Consider the following 16,701-nt stretch of genomic DNA (forward strand, 5'->3'; position numbering starts at 1 on the left):
CCCCAAAGTTCCCGCTTTTCTCTCTTTAACCACTATTCACATATGCTGGCCGGCCTATGTAAACAGCGGTTTACTACTAACACTGTATCTCATCTAAAAAGAGTGACAAAAAGCGAGAAAAGACCATGCGAAGGAGCTTCGTGATCTTCTTTTTAGAATAACTTCTATTTAACGTGTTTTATAAGCGAGTGACCCATATAAGCGAGTGACCCAAAAATCCCTCAACTTACATTATCATCATTCAATTCAATATCTTTCAACAACCCGATATGCCACAGCCTTCATATGAAGCTAGGATACTTCTTGCCCTTCAGGCCCTTCAAAATGACCCGAAATTAAGTATCCGAAAGGCGGCGACTGTATATCAGGTCAATCACCGCACCTTAGGTCGCCGCCGGAATGGCATTCATTCAAAGCGTGATATAACCACAAAATCACGGAACCTATCTAATCTAGAGGAACAGACGATAGTTCAATTTATCCTTGACCTAGATTCCCGAGGTTTCCCCCCTCGGCGCGATTTTGTGGAAAAAATGGCCAATTCTCTACTTGCCGATCGCGAGGCATTACCAGTCGGCAAGCTCTGGGTTCATAACTTTATCCAACGACAACCAGAGCTAAAGGCATGTCGATTTCGGAGATATGACTATAAGAGAGCTAAATGCGAAGATCCCACTATTATTCAGGGCTGGTTTCGCCTCGTAGAGAATACGATCGCGAAATACGGTATCCAATTAGCTGATATCTGGAACTTTGATGAGACCGGCTTTATGATGGGTATGATTGAGCCCGGAATGGTCGTCACAAGCTCAGAAAGGCGAGGGATACCAAAGAAGATACAGCCTGGAAATCGTGAATGGATTACTGTGATTCAAGCGGTCAATGCAGAAGGTCAATCGATCGCACCATTCATCATTGGTTCAGGCCAATATCATCTTGCCAATTGGTACCGAGAATGCAACCTCCCCGGCGATTGGGTCATTGCATTGAGCGAAAATGGATGGACCAATAACCAGCTAGGTCTTAACTGGCTACAGCACTTTGATCGATCAACAAAGGACCGATCAGTTGGTTCTTATCGTCTCTTAATCCTCGATGGTCATGAAAGCCACCACTCTATCGAATTCGAGAGATATTGTAAGGAGAATAAGATTATTACCCTCTGTATGCCTGCTCATGCCTCTCATCTACTCCAGCCTCTTGATGTAGGGTGTTTTGGGCCGCTGAAAAAGGCCTATGGGCGAGAAATAGAGCGTCTAATGGGATGCTCTATAAACCACATCACCAAGATCGAGTTCTTTCCTGCCTTTCATGCCGCCTACCGAGCTACTATTACAGAAAGTAATATCAAAGGAGGTTTTAGAGGAGCTGGGCTTGCTCCCTTTGACCCAGAAAATGTCATCTCAAAGCTTGATGTGCAATTACGGACCCCAACACCTCCCGCAGAGGTCACGATACCTTCAACCCCTTGGACTGCAAGGACCCCAAAGACACTACTAGAGGCCCAATCGCATTCTAAATATCTACAGGGAAGGGTTAGAAATCATAAGAGCAGCTCCCCAGAGTCAATTATTGAGGCTGTTAAGCATTTTGAGAAGGCAACAAGCGTCCTTATCCATAAGATAGTCCTACTAGAGGATAGGCTTCAACAAGTTGAACAAGAGAATCAGATAGTAAAGCGACGCCGGAGGGGGAAAAGGACTAGACTACAGAAAGGAGGGACTTTGACTATAGAAGAGGCATCACAAGCAATTGATCAGATGGATGTTGATACGCAGGTAGCAGCCGAATCGTCGAGAAGTGGTGGTCGCGGAAGGTCAAAGGGACCGAGGGTTTCACATTGTAGCAAATGCGGCAGGGCCGGGCATAATACAAGGACCTGTCAGGAGGAAATTGAGGTTAATTTAGAAGAATATAGCAATTAGTTTTAATTAATCTGATAATTTGTGGTATTTTTATTGCTGATTTAATTGAGAAGGTTGAGATTTTTGGGTCACTCGCTTATATGGGTCACTCGCTTATAAAACACGTTATCCTATTATCACTTTCAAAAGACCTGAGGACCCGCCTGGCGGAGATTCAGGCTCTTGGTGGATGTCTGGCGTTGCGAATCCTGCATCAGACGTCATCATTGTCATGGGAGACGATCCGGATGGTTCGGGCGGGGGATATCATCGTCCTCAGCGGAGGAGGGTCAGGACGACGAAGGCGTTGGAGATGGAGAAACAAAACGGTGACATGGAATGGCAGGAGGAAGGGGAGACTAGTGAGGGAGCTCTGGAACAAAATCGAGCTCGGAGCCAGAGCCTCGAGCCTTTCGAGCAAAGAAATACCCCCTACCCTTCTGAATATACTCAACAAATCGATTGGAGTGATGATTTGGTCACAGTACGTCTCTTCTGAACAGGGCCAGTTTCAAGACCAGTGGGAACTAAAACTTGCAGCTCTTTGGATATGCTAATAGGGACACCTATGACATTGTGGTTTCGGTTAGTATTGCAGGAACTAAGTTGGGCAACATTTCTAGGAGACTCAAGTATGGAGTTAAGCTTGAAGTTGACCGCAACGCTTTTACAGGCTCTTTAACACTATACCTCCGCGATGGAAATGGGGTCTGGACAGCCAAACTATTGTATAAGCGACTCTTCCCAATGAAGTGTGATCAAGTATTTTGTTGCTAACAACTTATATAGCAAAGACGCCCTGCAGCAGCAAGGAGATGCTACATAGAAAGCTAACCAATGCAGTAACAGGGATCTTGACATAAGTTTACGGATACGTTATAGTGTTCGAACAACCCTCGCTGTTGTTCAACTGATCATGCAAGTATACGCAACTGACCTTGGCGCCCTAACCCCGCTTCAAGGTTAAACAATGTATGGACTGAGGATTTAAGACAATGAGGTCTCATCGGCCTCCCACAACTCGATTGGCGACACCGACGATTAACAAAACATAATTGTGGGGCTCAACACCATCTCGTTCGCTCATCTTACCTTGGAACACTCTATATTGATCGAATTATATGAACATATATGCCTACATTGCAATGCACGTACTAACGATGTTAAGATTCATGTGCTTCTCGTCGAAGCTTTTGGTATGAGGCTTAAACTATGGGGGAAAAAAAATAATTTGTCCTTTGTTAACTTGTTGGCAGCCTGAAGTTATTCTCAGTGGCTTGCAATTACTTCCATAGCTATGGTCTGTCAGCTGGGCTATATGAAGTAAGATAGTCCGCATGACAGATGACTACCAATAGGGCTAAGTTAGTATACGCCACGAGTTGGGCCGTATCGACCTACTCTTGCATTTAATTGGTAGTACTTGCTGCAGGATATCCCATAAACGGCTAGCATGGAGGGCCTCAGTCGTACGTAACCGTCGCATATCAGGCAATATATAACTGGCAGGAATTTTCGATGACGTGAAAGGACATTTACAAAACTATTGAGCTTGATTTAGGACCCATTGCCTATCATGTCAAACACCCTTACGCCCCTGACCGAGTTAACGTTGGATCAACCCGACTACTTAGATGTTCTTTTCCAGCTGGTTCACTCAAGCGAATGCTTGTTGTCCAAGGGTTATGTACTCTCCCGGTTGTCTGATGATCATTTGGAGAAGAAACAGTGATGTGCCAGATGCCACGCAGGTGAGAAATAACCACCCTCTCCGCCGATACTAGAACCTAAGACGTTCAGTGATAGCGAAACGTGAGAGGCCAAGAAGATCTAGGCCATCCAACGACCTAGCTTCTAGAGATTCAAATTCGTCGAACGCTGTATCAAACGATCTTGTAGACGAAATCAAGTCACTTAGGCTGGAGAAGCTTGAACTAGAGGAAGAGCAGACACCGCTAGCTCGGTGTAAGTTTCACAATGGGAGAACAGCGCTGACTTCAATTCAAGTAAGTCAAGTTTGGGGGTCCAACTTGATTACTTGAAATAAAATCGACCATGGACTTACTTAACTTGAATTGAATTGATATACTTGAAATGAAAGTGCTGACCTGAGGCTCCACTGAAGCTATTAGTCCTCTTACGCCTCCCGTCCCTCCTAACCCACCAAGTCCCCACCAAAGCTAACCACCTCACCCACAGTGATAGCTTGATTGCGTAGCCAGTTTCGTAGACACTGCATCTCCTCTACTCGTCTTGCCGCATCGCTTTTCCTGTCACCGTCCTCGATGTCTCGGGCTGCTCCTCTCGTGATAGTGCTGTTCAAAGAATTCCCTGACACTGTTTTAGAGTCTCGTAGCCACACTAGTGCTCGTCGCTGTCCAGTTCGCCTCAAGCCAAGACACGTTCAGCGTGGGTGAAGAATAACGGCAGCCGGATAAAGTGGCGATTGGCCTAGTAGGCTGTAATACTCATCGAGCTTTGACCAACAGTTCTTAATAGAGATCTGGACGCATCGTCGGTAATCATCATCAAGATTCTCATCTTGCAAAACTACATCAGTGTATTCTTCTCGAGCGTGCTGTGGCAAGTGTTTCTCTCGTCCGCGGCCCTGCTCAATTCGTTGAGCGCTAGATCCTGAGAAACCGTTAGTCAAAGAAGCTTGAAGAAAACGAAGACGAATTAGGGAATCGTACTTTTGGTTGCCGAGACCCTGAAATTTCTCAGCTCACCGATGCAACTATCAGGTGACGAGAATATCAGGTTTTGTTCCTCGAAGAAATTCAGCAAGTACTTCATTCCAATCATTACTTCCCACAAGGCGCCGTGGCGTCCTTCTTTGGCCCAACCCTGGCACCTCATGGTGATCTCATGAAGCGGTTTGAGTAGACTCTGTATCTCCGCCAACAGAAGCCAGTCCTGTGGTGAAGGCTGATCTTGGACAGGCACCCGCTGTCGGGGCTCTGACGTCTTCGTTTCGAGATATGCAATGAAATAATTAATGTGCTCTCGCTTTCGAATGGCACGCTGGATCATCAGAAAGGTTGAATTCCATCTGGTTTCATTATTTTGCATCAGCTCGAGGGTCGATGGCAGCTCGCTCCTCTTCAAAGAGTTGATAGCCATCTTCGTCGTTCTGGTCACAAGCCAGAGATTTCACAGCTCTCTCCATTGCGGGGAAGCCCTGACGAACCGGACGATATTGTGCAGCTTGCCACTGCTCCCTGTTTCCGCCGGAGCCGAAGTTCACGCTCTTCAACTTGGAAGCCGCCTCGGTGAAGGCTTCTCGCTCAAACAAGTCAGGATCTTCTCCCCAAAGAAGGGCTCGAGCTGCAAGGTTAAGAATGTGTCCAAAGCATCTTGTTCGATGATTTCTAATATCTTCTTCCGCCATTGCAGGATAAAGTTGACGATAGAGGCTCGCCAAGCATATATCATTGGGTAAGGCGTTATCGCAGACACCCGCGCCAGTCCTATCTCGTATCCCATACTGGCCCAAGATATCATATATTGTCGCTGCTTGGTTGTCCAGAATGAGATCCCCATACACGGCGTAGAGCAAGGAGTCGCGATTGGACTTGATAGGAGGCGTCGAGATAGTGGGCATACAGGCCGAGGAAAGCATACCGGTTTGGAGAAGTCCATAGGTCAAAGCTAAAGCTAATCCTTGTGACTGCCTTCTGCAATTGACTTGATATTACTCCCTTCTTAACCTCGAATAATTTCCGCATAGTATTACGCACTAACTGCCGACTCCACGGTACCTCTTTTGCTAATAATGCATTATATAAATCGAGCATTTGGCGCAAGTATGGATTTAATGGCGCTATGAATGGAAGATTGGCAGTAACGATCTAGCCGACCGTCAACTCCTTCGCTTTATTGACATTCGATCTTGCAGTAGGAGACTCCAAGCAACGCCGCTTCGTGGGTAGGTGAATGACAGCGCGAGACGAATACGAATCTTCATCCGCAATGTCATCCGCCTCGGTGATCATATGAGACCTACATCCCGTAAGAAAATGAAGAAGCATTAAAGATCAGGCTCGTATAGATATCATTTACCTTCGGAGGTGCTCAATTGGCGATGTTGTATTTGTGGCGACGAATAATGAGCTCTTGCCTCGTTCATCACATTTCGAGCATACCCAGTAGGTCTGCAATGTCCGTAAATCAGGACTGACTTCTGTAAGAAAGAAGCCATGGGCTTGGATCCAGCTCCTTCGACCTTTGCGATTCTTATTGGCAATGTATTCTTATGGTATATATTTCTTGCAGCCGATCTGGACAGTTGGGAGGTCGGCGAGGGTCGTTCTTCCAGCTTTAGTCTTAATGGACGCAGCGTCAAGCTGCTGCTTGAGTGATTTGCGCTGGCCACTAATTCCCAGAACTGATTCTAATGACTGTTGTTGTACTGCCATAGTTCGTTACCGGCGAATCGCGAAATACAGATGCTTCTCATCAGGAACCGACGCTAATTTTGAACCAGGTGTTTCCACCACGCGAGCGAACGCAAAACACGCAGTCGCGCCACCCCTGCCGCGTTCCTGGGTTCCATTGGTATAATCAACTGGGGCACCACACTCAATTGATTACCCTATGCCTGGGACTCCGAACAGCCTCGACATTCACAGGGCTGTCGCATAGGAACATCTATAAAATCTAGTATTTCAAGTAAATCAAGTTTGAAGCATTATGAACTTGCTTACTTGAAATAAACTTGGTCATCGACTTACTTGACTTACTTGAAATACTTGACTTGATACTTGAATTGAGGTCATCGCTGGTCGAATCTCTGGTAGACTCAGAAGCGCTGGTCTGGGTCGATAATCTTCGTCAACCCATCGTGCACACACTGCTAGCACACCATGGCGGTGCGGCGATGTCCAGAGATCAGATGAGATGTGGACCTTTGAAACGGCTCTTTGTAACTTAGCCTTTAACTGCGACTGATAAAGGCTAAAATTCGCAGTAATATGACGCATCGCCTCATGCCTCGATGTCATAATGAGGTCCTCAATTGCCGGATTACAGGACAGCATGACGTCCTGCATCTCATCCCATGTAACTGCCGAAAAGGGAAGGCGACGATGTGTGAGAAGGCCAACCATGCTCTCAGTATATCGCTGAGGATTGAACACTTTGCGGAGGGCCGATTCTGATGGCGTTGCTGTATAATAATTATCGAGCCTAGCTTGCTTTAATGGAGGTCCCATGTCCGATGATCGTTCGAGTACTGTATTGTCTGAAGAGTTAACGATCTCACGGTGTTTGCGTTTGGCGTGGTACATAGCGTTGTCTCGTTTGGGGTTTGACCAGGCCTGATCAGAAGAACAGAGAAGGCATTCATAAACCACTGCTCCCTTCGTTCTGCGCTTCCCTGATGGTCCGAACTGGCCCTTTTTGGGATATGTCGCACGGAATATGCAATCGAAGTTCAGGACCTCAGATGATGCTGATTCTACATCAACAGTAGGGTCAATAGTCATCTGGGGCTGTGAAGTGAAATCTGTGGGTTGCTGTGATGAAGAAGCCATTATTAAGAGTAGCAGAGGCACAAAATAATACAACGTATTATATCTACACACTTGAGTGATGTTTGAGAGATTCGAAGATTGTAAACATGGGAAAATCGGATGTTGTCAGGCGATAAAGTGGCATCCGACCAATCAGAGTGTGCAGCTTATCCTGATATCTATCCTGATATCAGGGTAAGGGAGCCTAGCTTTATCCGATATCCGATATATATCATATCAGATATAGCAGGATAGCAGAGATGATATCAGGATAGCATATCAGGATAGGCAAGTCTGCGCGAGGGCGAAATTGATGGAATTGAATTCATCGCCAGCCTGCCTTGGGCTATGCTCCGTCCCATACTCAAATCCGCGCTTGCGTCATGGGCCTGCTGAGACAGCAGGGCGAAGATCCTGACTTAGGACGCAACTGGGTGACCAAGTTTATCAATCGCCGCGCAGACCTAAAGACAAAGTAGGGAGACTTCAAGAAGCTAAAAGGTTCGACTCTTTCACACCTAGAGCGGTTCATTGGTACTTTGATATCAGGGAGGGCCAATATGGTTGGATCAAGCCTGAAAACACTGTCAACGTTGATGAGGGGGGTATTATGACTGGTTTCGGCAAGCATTCACCTCTATTCCTTATCAATTCTTGAATTTTGGCCGACTAACCCTCTGGGTTCAGGTATAGATAGCCTGGTCGTTGGAAGCGCGGGCCCGAAGCGCAAGGCGTTTCTCAAGGGACCACAAACTCGGAATTCGACTTCATTCATCGAAGCCGTCACTGCTGACGGCCGCGCTTTAGTTCCTGGCATAATATTCAAGTTGAAGGAACTGCAGAAACAATGGTTCCTTGACGAGTTCAAGCAGATAGCAGACTGGTATTACATAACTTCGCCCAACGGGTGGACTGATGACCACACAGGCATTGAATGGCTTGAAAGGGTCTATCTGTCCCAGACTACACCTGCTGACGAGTCAGACGCGAGGCTGATCATCTTAGATGGTCACGGAAGCCATGCAACAATATGTCCTCCATTTCCCCCATCTCACCATCAGTGCTGAGTGGTGGAAAGATGAATGGATGGCCACGTGCTTTTTGAACAACGTTTATTGCTGCTATCTACCAGCACACTGCTCTCATGGACTCCAGCCACTAGACAATGGAGTCTTCAACGCGTTAAAGGCTGCATATCAACAAGAGCAGGAAAGGTTCGCCTCGTTGACTGATTCCGCTCTGATGGACAAGGTCAATTTCACCAGGGCCTACGCCAAGGCTCGCCGAGTTGGAATGGACAAGAAGAACATACTGTCTGGCTGGAGGGTCACTGGGAACTGGCCGATTTTGCGTTCCAAAGCGCTGCAACACCCTGAAATCCAGCAGGACAGGCCAAACAGCGGCCCAAGAGTGACTCCTGAACTCAGACCGTATCTTGGCTCGGACGATACGCCACAGACGAGCCGTTAAATTCGTGATCTTGGGTTGAACAAAACACCAAAGACGCGGAGACGGTACAAAGTGATAGCCAAGGACTTTGAAGCTCAACAGCAGACAGTAGCGGCGCATACGCAGAGGATTGCCAGCCTAGAGGAAGAATTGGCTCGGCTGAAAAGAGAGAAGAGTAAGGCGGTGCCGAATCCTAACAAACGTTTCATGACTCTTGGAGAGACTCTAGCTGGTAAAGAGTCCATACCAGAAGGGGTGACTCGTTATATGCCTGTGGGGGTGGAATTTGTCTCTTCAAGCGAGCAAGAGTCAGAATCGGAGGCTGGCTCTGTCATCAAAGTCAGAGAGGAAAACATACCCCACCAAACACCCAGGCGGTCGCGGCGGATGGTGAAAAAAGCCAGAGTACAATAGATAAATCTACTTATGACTCATTAAATGAATGATTTTACGCATTTCTGTCAATTTGGTCAAATTCTGTGTAAGTGAAGATGGTGAGGTTTGGTGGAGCTTTTTTATTTTATTTTGCCTGGCGAAAGAGGGGTTGTGGATGGTACACGTGAAAGTCGATTTATACCCCATAATGCACAAACTGTGCCCAGTTCAGTGGCATACTGAGATTCTCTGCACGTACGGCCATCACCGCCTCCTGCAGCGCCGATGCCACCTTGTTGTTGGTAACTGACTGGTTCCGCTGCAATACCAAAGAGTAGAACCGCTTCGATACCTCTACACGCTCCGAATCCCCGGCGGGCCACAGGCACCCTACAACATGAGGGAACCCTGCCACCTGGAACCCGCTCATGACGTGTATCACTTCATCCGATAATCTCGCCGCCTTATTCTCCGCTGTAGAGCACGCCGAGAGGTACGCAATCTGCGCGTATCTAAGCCGTAGGTCCGAAACCCGTTGGACTGTGAGTCGGTCTTGTACCAAGCGTTCGTCAAGTCCGGTACTCTTCTGCAAAATCAGACCACTGTTGGAAGGGTCTGAATAGTCTGATGTTCCGTGGCATGCGAAGTGTGCGATACGGCAGGTTTTGAGGGCCTCTAAGACTTGATCTGTGCTGGGGTGTGTATAAACTGTCGTAGGCATATGAGAGCGAGCCAATATAAGAATCTCCCGCATCTCTTCTTCTACTCTAGGAAGCTCTTTCGGCGCTTTCTCATCGCCTGGTCCTTTTGGTGATGTTGGCATGGCTGCAATAAGCATTGTGTTTGTATCTTGTGCGATCAAGACTTCCTGGGCGCGCTTCGCCTGATTCTGTGCATAGGCAAGTTCCTTGATCGATGGTGTGTAGGAAGATATCAGCCTGCAATAGGCGTTCTCCGTTGATCCTCTTGTATGTACCCCTGCAGCGTGGAAGGGCATCGAGCTCGCCAGACCGGAGCCTATCCACCATACTCGTGGAAGGCCTTCGCTTGGATGTGTCTTTGAAGCGGAGATCTCGGCGACGATGTGCTTGACACAGGCATACCAAAGCCAAGAAAGGTAGTCTAAAAACTGATCGTTTTCCCCTCGCTGGTCAGACCTCTTTTTTGTCGACCAACCTTTACTTACCCACAACCTCGCTTTGGATGCGGATAACTCGGGAAGTACGATTGTTCTCAGTGAATTGTTGGAGACGATAATGGCATCGCTTCGGAAGTCGGTGATATTAATAACCACAATGCTGCCCTCAGTGATACACTCCTGCATCTCAGTAACGGTCTGTCCAAGCATAAACCGCTCATAGCCGGGGACACATCTGATTTCCTTCAAGCACATATCTAGCTCGGCTACAGCTTCTTGCCGCCGCTTTCGTAACAAGGCTTCAACCACACCGGGAGTGGTCTGGCGGGTCGGAGCATTCACTTCGTCCACGAGACTCTGATATCGATTGGCTAGCTGAAGGTGATCATGACGAAGTGAAGAAAGATCGCCGCGATCATCTAGTAGTTGACTTATGATGATAGCCCGGCCTTGCTCGAGACATTCAAGGGCCTCAGTTAATCGATTTGCTGATAAGAGGAAGGCACATAGGTCGGAAGCGACGCCTGCGTACGCTGAAATAACGAACTGCTGATCATTGCGATCAAGAGTTCGTGTATGGACTGAAGGAAGAAGATCGAGTATCTTTCTCCCAAGATCGATGCTTTGGTCGACTCTGTTCTGTATAGCGAGTAATTCCAGACACTTAGCGGCAGCCGTGACACGATGGAATGGCACAGCATTCAAACAGGACCAAGCCTGGAGGAGATAGGCTGACGCCTTTCCCAGGTCCCTCATTTTTCCCGTCTGTTCATAGAGCCTCTCAAAGAATCTTCCGGCGTTATTCAACCACGCTGCCAGGTTTTGATGGTCGTCAGGTGTCGAATCTACAGCCCGTCTCGCTGTCTCGATTGCCTCTTCCAGATCCTTCATCTCTTCCGTCCGCTCATACCGCCGAATAAGCTTGATTCCAAGGTTATTCGACATGGCTGCCTGGTCTGGACAGCCGTCAGGCGTTGCTTCTACAGCTCGCTTTGCTGCCTGGATCGCCTCTTCCAGGTCCTTCATCTCTCTCGTCCGTTCAAACCGGCTCTCAAGCTTGTTTCCAAGGTTACTCAACCAGCCTGCCAGGTTTGGATGGTCGTTAGGCGTCGATTCTACAGCTCGTCGTGCTGCCTCAATTGATTCTTCGAGGTCCTTCATCTCTCCCATTCGTTCATACCGTCGACCAAGCATGTTTGCGAGGTTATTCAATCTGACGGCCAGGTCTGGATGGTCGTTAGGCGACCATTCTATGGCTCGCCTTGCTATCTGGATAGCCTCTTCCAGGTCCCTCATCCCTTCCGTCCGTTCATACCGGCTCGCAAGTAAGACTCCGAGGTTGTTCAACCAGGTTGCCAGGTCTGGATGGTCGTCAGGCGTCCATTCTACAGCTCGTCTTGCTATCTGGATCGCCTCTTCCAGATCCTTCATCTCCCTTGTCCGTTCGTACCGCGTCTCAACCTCGTTTCCAAGGTTACTCAACATAGCTGTGAGGTCTGAATGGCCGTTAGGCGTCCATTCTACAGCTTGTCGTACTATCTGGATCGCCTCTTCCAGGTCCTTCATCTCCCCTGTCCGTTGGTACCGCGTCTCAAGAAAGACTCCGAGGTTATTCAGCCATTGCGTAAGCCATGGGTTACTATCGTCTGCTAGATCTATACCCTGTTTAGCCGAGTCTATGGCTTTGCTGATATCATCTCTGCGTCCTGTTTGCATATATCTTTTATATGCGTCGATTGCAAGCTTTGAGAAAAGATGAGGGATATCTTCCCTACCGATGTCGTTATCTGCAGCAAATGCCTCGATATCCGTCATGATAAGCACAGGTTTAAGGCTTGTTAGTTTTCGATTTCGCCACTGGCTAGCTAGGGTCGTTCATGAGGATATTGGCGCGAACATTGTCACTGCTTTATTGCTGCCTAATTGTTCCGTTGTGCACACGACGTGTGGGGCTTCACAACAGGTGACGCTTCTGTCTGCGGCAGTTGGCGCCCGCACAGACGTGGCGCAAATCATGTTCCCTTTTGTAGCGATAGCTCATTCAATGTGTCTCGCTAATCCATGTAACGCACTGCCTCCTTGCAAGCCTCCAAACAGGCAGCCCCTGTTGGGGGCCTGAGCTGGTACAACCATTGTAGATGCGCAAGGCGCTCTGTCATCTTGATGTAATGTTTCGACGAGGAGTGTGGATGCGTGCCCAAGGATTGTGCTCTTAGCGGTGATTTAAGACGCGTTGCCGTGGTCGTAACTGAAGAGGGACTCAATGTGGCACCCAGTGAATTCTGGAACGAGGAACTCTTATCGAAGATTGAGGAGATCGCAAAGAGAAAAATCAAGACCTGCAAGGCTGATTCAACTATCATTGTAATGCCCATGAAAAACCGATCGGAGCCCGATAACAAAAGCTTTTAAGGAGCTACAGATGAAGTGGTCCATTGTAGAGAGGTAGCTGCAAGCCTGGTGCCACCTTTTCCGCATTGGGAAGTGGCTGAAGATTAATGTTTCATTCAAATATGTGGAGTGTAACAGACACCCCGCACTAGCAAGCCACATGAGAGGGTCAGTGTATATTGTGAGTGGGAATGCTTGAAAGTTAGAGGAGCTGAGCGAAAGAGGCATTATGAGCTGGTTCGGGACCTCACGTTGGAAAGAGGGCTGGACCTAGAGCTCATTTATGAAGACAATGATGCACACTTTTTTATAGAGCAAGGAGTATTAGAAGGCGTCGCAAGACGATTTGTTCGAGACCGAAGTTTTCCTTGACCAGTATATTGGTTTCTAGACTGTGTGTCGCAGGTCGGGCATGGTCTCAATGATCCTCAGGAACAACAGCCCTTAGTAATAAAGCTGGGTGATTTAAAGTAAAATCTGTGGGATGGAATACCCCACACAGAACAATCAATCAACTCACTACTGCTGCTCATTCTGAATGACCCAACCTTCAATCCATTTTAAGCACATCCAGTGCGACACTGTGTTATGTATTCATTCCAATGCACTTTCCCCTGGAGCTCATTAATAGAGATCCCAGCGCGACGGAAGTACCCTTGAGCATTCTCTTTTCGCTCGCCCACTACACTAACGCAATGTTCTACGAAAGAAGCAAAATCGTACTTGATGCTATCCCCATGTTTGTTCCAGATTTCCTTCATAAAGTTCTTGGTCTCTCTAAAGTTCTCTTCAATTGGGTTCAGATCAGGGAGGAAAGCGATTGTAGCTTGTACACCAATCCAGCCTCCTCGCACATCCACTGGATCTCCTCCGCGAGGTGAAATGGTGTGTTGTCCATCACGAGAACAGACCTTGGCTCTGACCATCTGCCGCAGTACGGCAGGAGCTCCTTAATGAAGTGCCTGGATATTTCGGCATCGGTCGATCCTCCGTATCCTCGGAAATAAATTACACCATCCTGACCTAAAGCAGAAAGGACTTGAACCCTTCGACCGCGGTGGAATTTCTTCACTTGACGAGGTCTTTGACCTCTGCGCGTGTGACCTTTCAATATCCTAATGCTTCCATCCATGCCAGACTCCTCAATAAACACAAGCTGATAGGGACGGAAATCAGATAACTCGTAGATATGTTCTTCTTGCAGGTCTACGTTGCGCTCTTTTGCGACGTTCTGCATGGTCTTACTTGACTATACAGTTTTGCGCAAATTTCTACTGTTATCTTTAATACCATATAGTTGCAGAGGAAATCCTTATACATCTAGGTTAAGAATGAATTAAACTATAATCTGTTCTTCTAGATTAGATAGTTTATGCAATTTAGGAATCTAATTGCATCAAGGTTATATGCCTTTCTGGCAGCAACTTAGCTTTTTAAGGAAGACTTTATAAATTGAGGCAGCGCATTAAATCTTTAATTTTAGGTCATATTGAAGCGCATAAAGGGCAAGAAGAATATTACCCTAGATATTGAATTTAGGCATGTTCGTTAGTTGAGATTTTATTAATCAAATGGAAAAGTGCGAGATTGAGGGATTTTTTGGGACACATGCTTGTTTTGGACATAAGCTTATTATGGACGTTACCCAGGCTTTCATATGCTTTGCCTCCGACAGAGCAGCCTTCTCTGGTAATTTGGGAGGTAGCATCGTAAGCCTGCCAATTCGGGATTTCCCAGGCCAATATCAGCCCTCTGGCAAATCTTTCTAACCTGCTTGTAATGATCAGACTAGGATATGGTAGTTGGCGTTGGGCTGAGACAAAAATAAGTTACCATTTCGGAGAAGGGGTTATCGAGCCAAATCCTGGCAGTTCTATCGGCTTGGATGACTGTAATTTGTCTTTAATGCATAAACAATGGCACATGTATCGGTCAGCTTCAAAGTTGATAGGGCGAAAGGAGAGATATGTGTGGTTGTTAATGCACTCTGTTTGATGAAAAGCAGGCGAGAAGATAAGCCATAATGGTATATCTACCCCCCATCTCTTTTATCCGCACGTTTACTTAGTTGAGAAGCAACCCTTTCGCAGGATCAGGCTCCTTTGTCTTCGTTCCCAAGCCTTTTTAGGTCGCTCGGACTTTCAGGTCAAATTGCGACAGAATTTCTTTCACGAAATATCTTACTTTATGCCTCTCTTCCCCCCGGTCTATAGCAGTCCACATGGCTAGTTCCAAAAACGGTAACGTCCTCTCTAAGAAGCGGGCCCGCAACGATGCTACTGTCTCTTCCCCAGTCAGCGATAATTTAACGCAAAATGGGCACAAAAGACGGAAGAAACACGAGCTCAGCAGCCTCGGGGTTACTGTTGATAGTACGATTTTGAGTGCCCCGGATCAGTATAAGAAGCCGCCTGACCCAGTGACCGGTTCTGGTGATCTTTGTAAGTTACTATAGTCTTACTCTTTGTTGAGTTGTCTTGCGTCTAGGTACAAATTTCTTTGTATTTCGACTAACATTTGAACTTCGCAGCGATCAAAACTAGAACTCGCCAAGGAGAGAATCAAGAACAGGCCGCCTTACGTCTAGAAAAGATGCAAGGTGCTATGCGAACTTTGTTAGAGTGCATCGGCGAGGATCCCGGTTGTGATGGCCTGCTGGATACACCTTCACGTTATTCCAAGGCATTGCTGTTCTTGACCAAGGGCTACCATATCAATGTAGAAGATATTGTGAATAATGCGCTATTCCATGAGGGCCATAACGGGATGGTCATTGTGAAAGATATCGACATATTTAGCCTTTGTGAGCACCATCTTGTGCCCTTTACAGGAAAGGGAAGCTCTTCCTTCCCCGATGTGTCTTATACACTCGACTCTGGGATATGCCGGTTAATTCTCTCTTCTAGATGCACATCCCCTCCAATACCGTTATTGGACTCTCAAAGCTTCCTCGAGTCGCCGAGGTATTCTCTCATCGCTTACAGATCCAGGAGCGCCTGACCAAGCAGGTCGCCCATGCCATTATGGACATCATCAGGCCTCAAGGTGGTGCCGTCGTCATGGAGTCTAGCCATCTGTGCATGGTGATGCGTGGCGTTGAGAAGACCAGCGCCAGAACCCTGACAAGCTGCATGTTGGGATGTTTCGCGCAGAAGACTAAGACGCGAAATGGGTTCATGCATTTTGTGGGAGTGAGCCGATGAGATGTTGGAAAATCCGGGAATCCCCCTTCCCTTCAGGATTCAGACTGTTAGTCTGAAAGTCCTAGATACAATTATCTAGAGATATAAACCCGAGAATAACTCTCAGCTCAATAAGAAACAACCAAGTTTTACAAAAATACATTTTCACCCAGCACTACTGCGCAATATAAACAACATGAGATAAAGGATATCGGACTGACGGATTTATCGACGACAGGATTGGATGTTGGGGTTCATACGCAAGTCGCGAAACCACCAAGAAAGACGTTTTTATATATCTTACCTCCGTTAAAGCAATTCACGAGACATCTATGATGGTTGGAGGGTTCAGCGTTGACCTTTACGTTCGAAAAGAACAAAAACCAAATTTTGGCGCAGCACCTACTGTACCAAGGACTGCTTGTAATTTACTAAATTACACGCTCTTCGTCCGTGCCTTTGCCTCAGCCATCATTACTTTCATGAAATTACGTACTTTTTATCCCGTGCACGCTGCTTGGTCTTCAAATACCCGACCGCTTTTGCTCTTGTCAGGGCCTCAATGACAACAAGCTGTCGAGGCAAACCTTGGGGTTGTCTTTTGTTCGTTCCGAAAGTGTCAAGTTCACTTCTTCACTTGCTTGTTTCATAGTGCTGAAAATGTTGCTATGGAATTATTGAACAGTTTCTGTGTCGGTCCGGGCTTGACAGGGTCGCCCGTATTTCATCGCCTGAGAGCGCGCGAGAAT

General features: G+C 47.2%; 3 protein-coding genes across 3 annotated transcripts; 1 reads left to right on the top strand and 2 right to left on the bottom strand.

The window, feature by feature from the left end:
• Nucleotides 1–5,745: 5,745 nt before the first annotated feature.
• FOXG_07048 (uncharacterized protein) lies at nt 5,746–7,494 on the bottom strand. Its single transcript, XM_018385680.1, has 3 exons — nt 6,647–7,494; nt 5,967–6,058; nt 5,746–5,906 (listed from the first exon to the last, which is right to left on the bottom strand). Exons 1-3 carry the CDS (start codon nt 7,436–7,438, stop codon nt 5,756–5,758), a joined length of 1,035 nt encoding a protein of 344 aa, XP_018244328.1. The 5' UTR covers nt 7,439–7,494; the 3' UTR covers nt 5,746–5,755.
• Nucleotides 7,495–9,437: 1,943 nt separating this feature from the next.
• Nucleotides 9,438–12,194, bottom strand: FOXG_07049 (uncharacterized protein; the record flags this gene model as incomplete). The annotated part of the gene is made up of 1 exon (XM_018385681.1): nt 9,438–12,194. The coding sequence occupies one exon, from the start codon at nt 12,192–12,194 to the stop codon at nt 9,438–9,440; it is 2,757 nt and encodes a 918-aa protein (XP_018244329.1).
• A 2,797-nt stretch (nt 12,195–14,991) lies between these two features.
• FOXG_07050 (GTP cyclohydrolase I) lies at nt 14,992–15,973 on the top strand (the record flags this gene model as incomplete). The annotated part of the gene is made up of 3 exons (XM_018385682.1): nt 14,992–15,211; nt 15,301–15,545; nt 15,677–15,973. 3 exons carry the CDS (start codon nt 14,992–14,994, stop codon nt 15,971–15,973), a joined length of 762 nt encoding a protein of 253 aa, XP_018244330.1.
• Between the last annotated feature and the right edge of the window lie 728 nt (nt 15,974–16,701).

The sequence above is a fragment of the Fusarium oxysporum genome, chromosome 6 (genome assembly GCF_000149955.1).
Source record: "Fusarium oxysporum f. sp. lycopersici 4287 chromosome 6, whole genome shotgun sequence".
Taxonomy (NCBI): domain Eukaryota; kingdom Fungi; phylum Ascomycota; class Sordariomycetes; order Hypocreales; family Nectriaceae; genus Fusarium; species Fusarium oxysporum.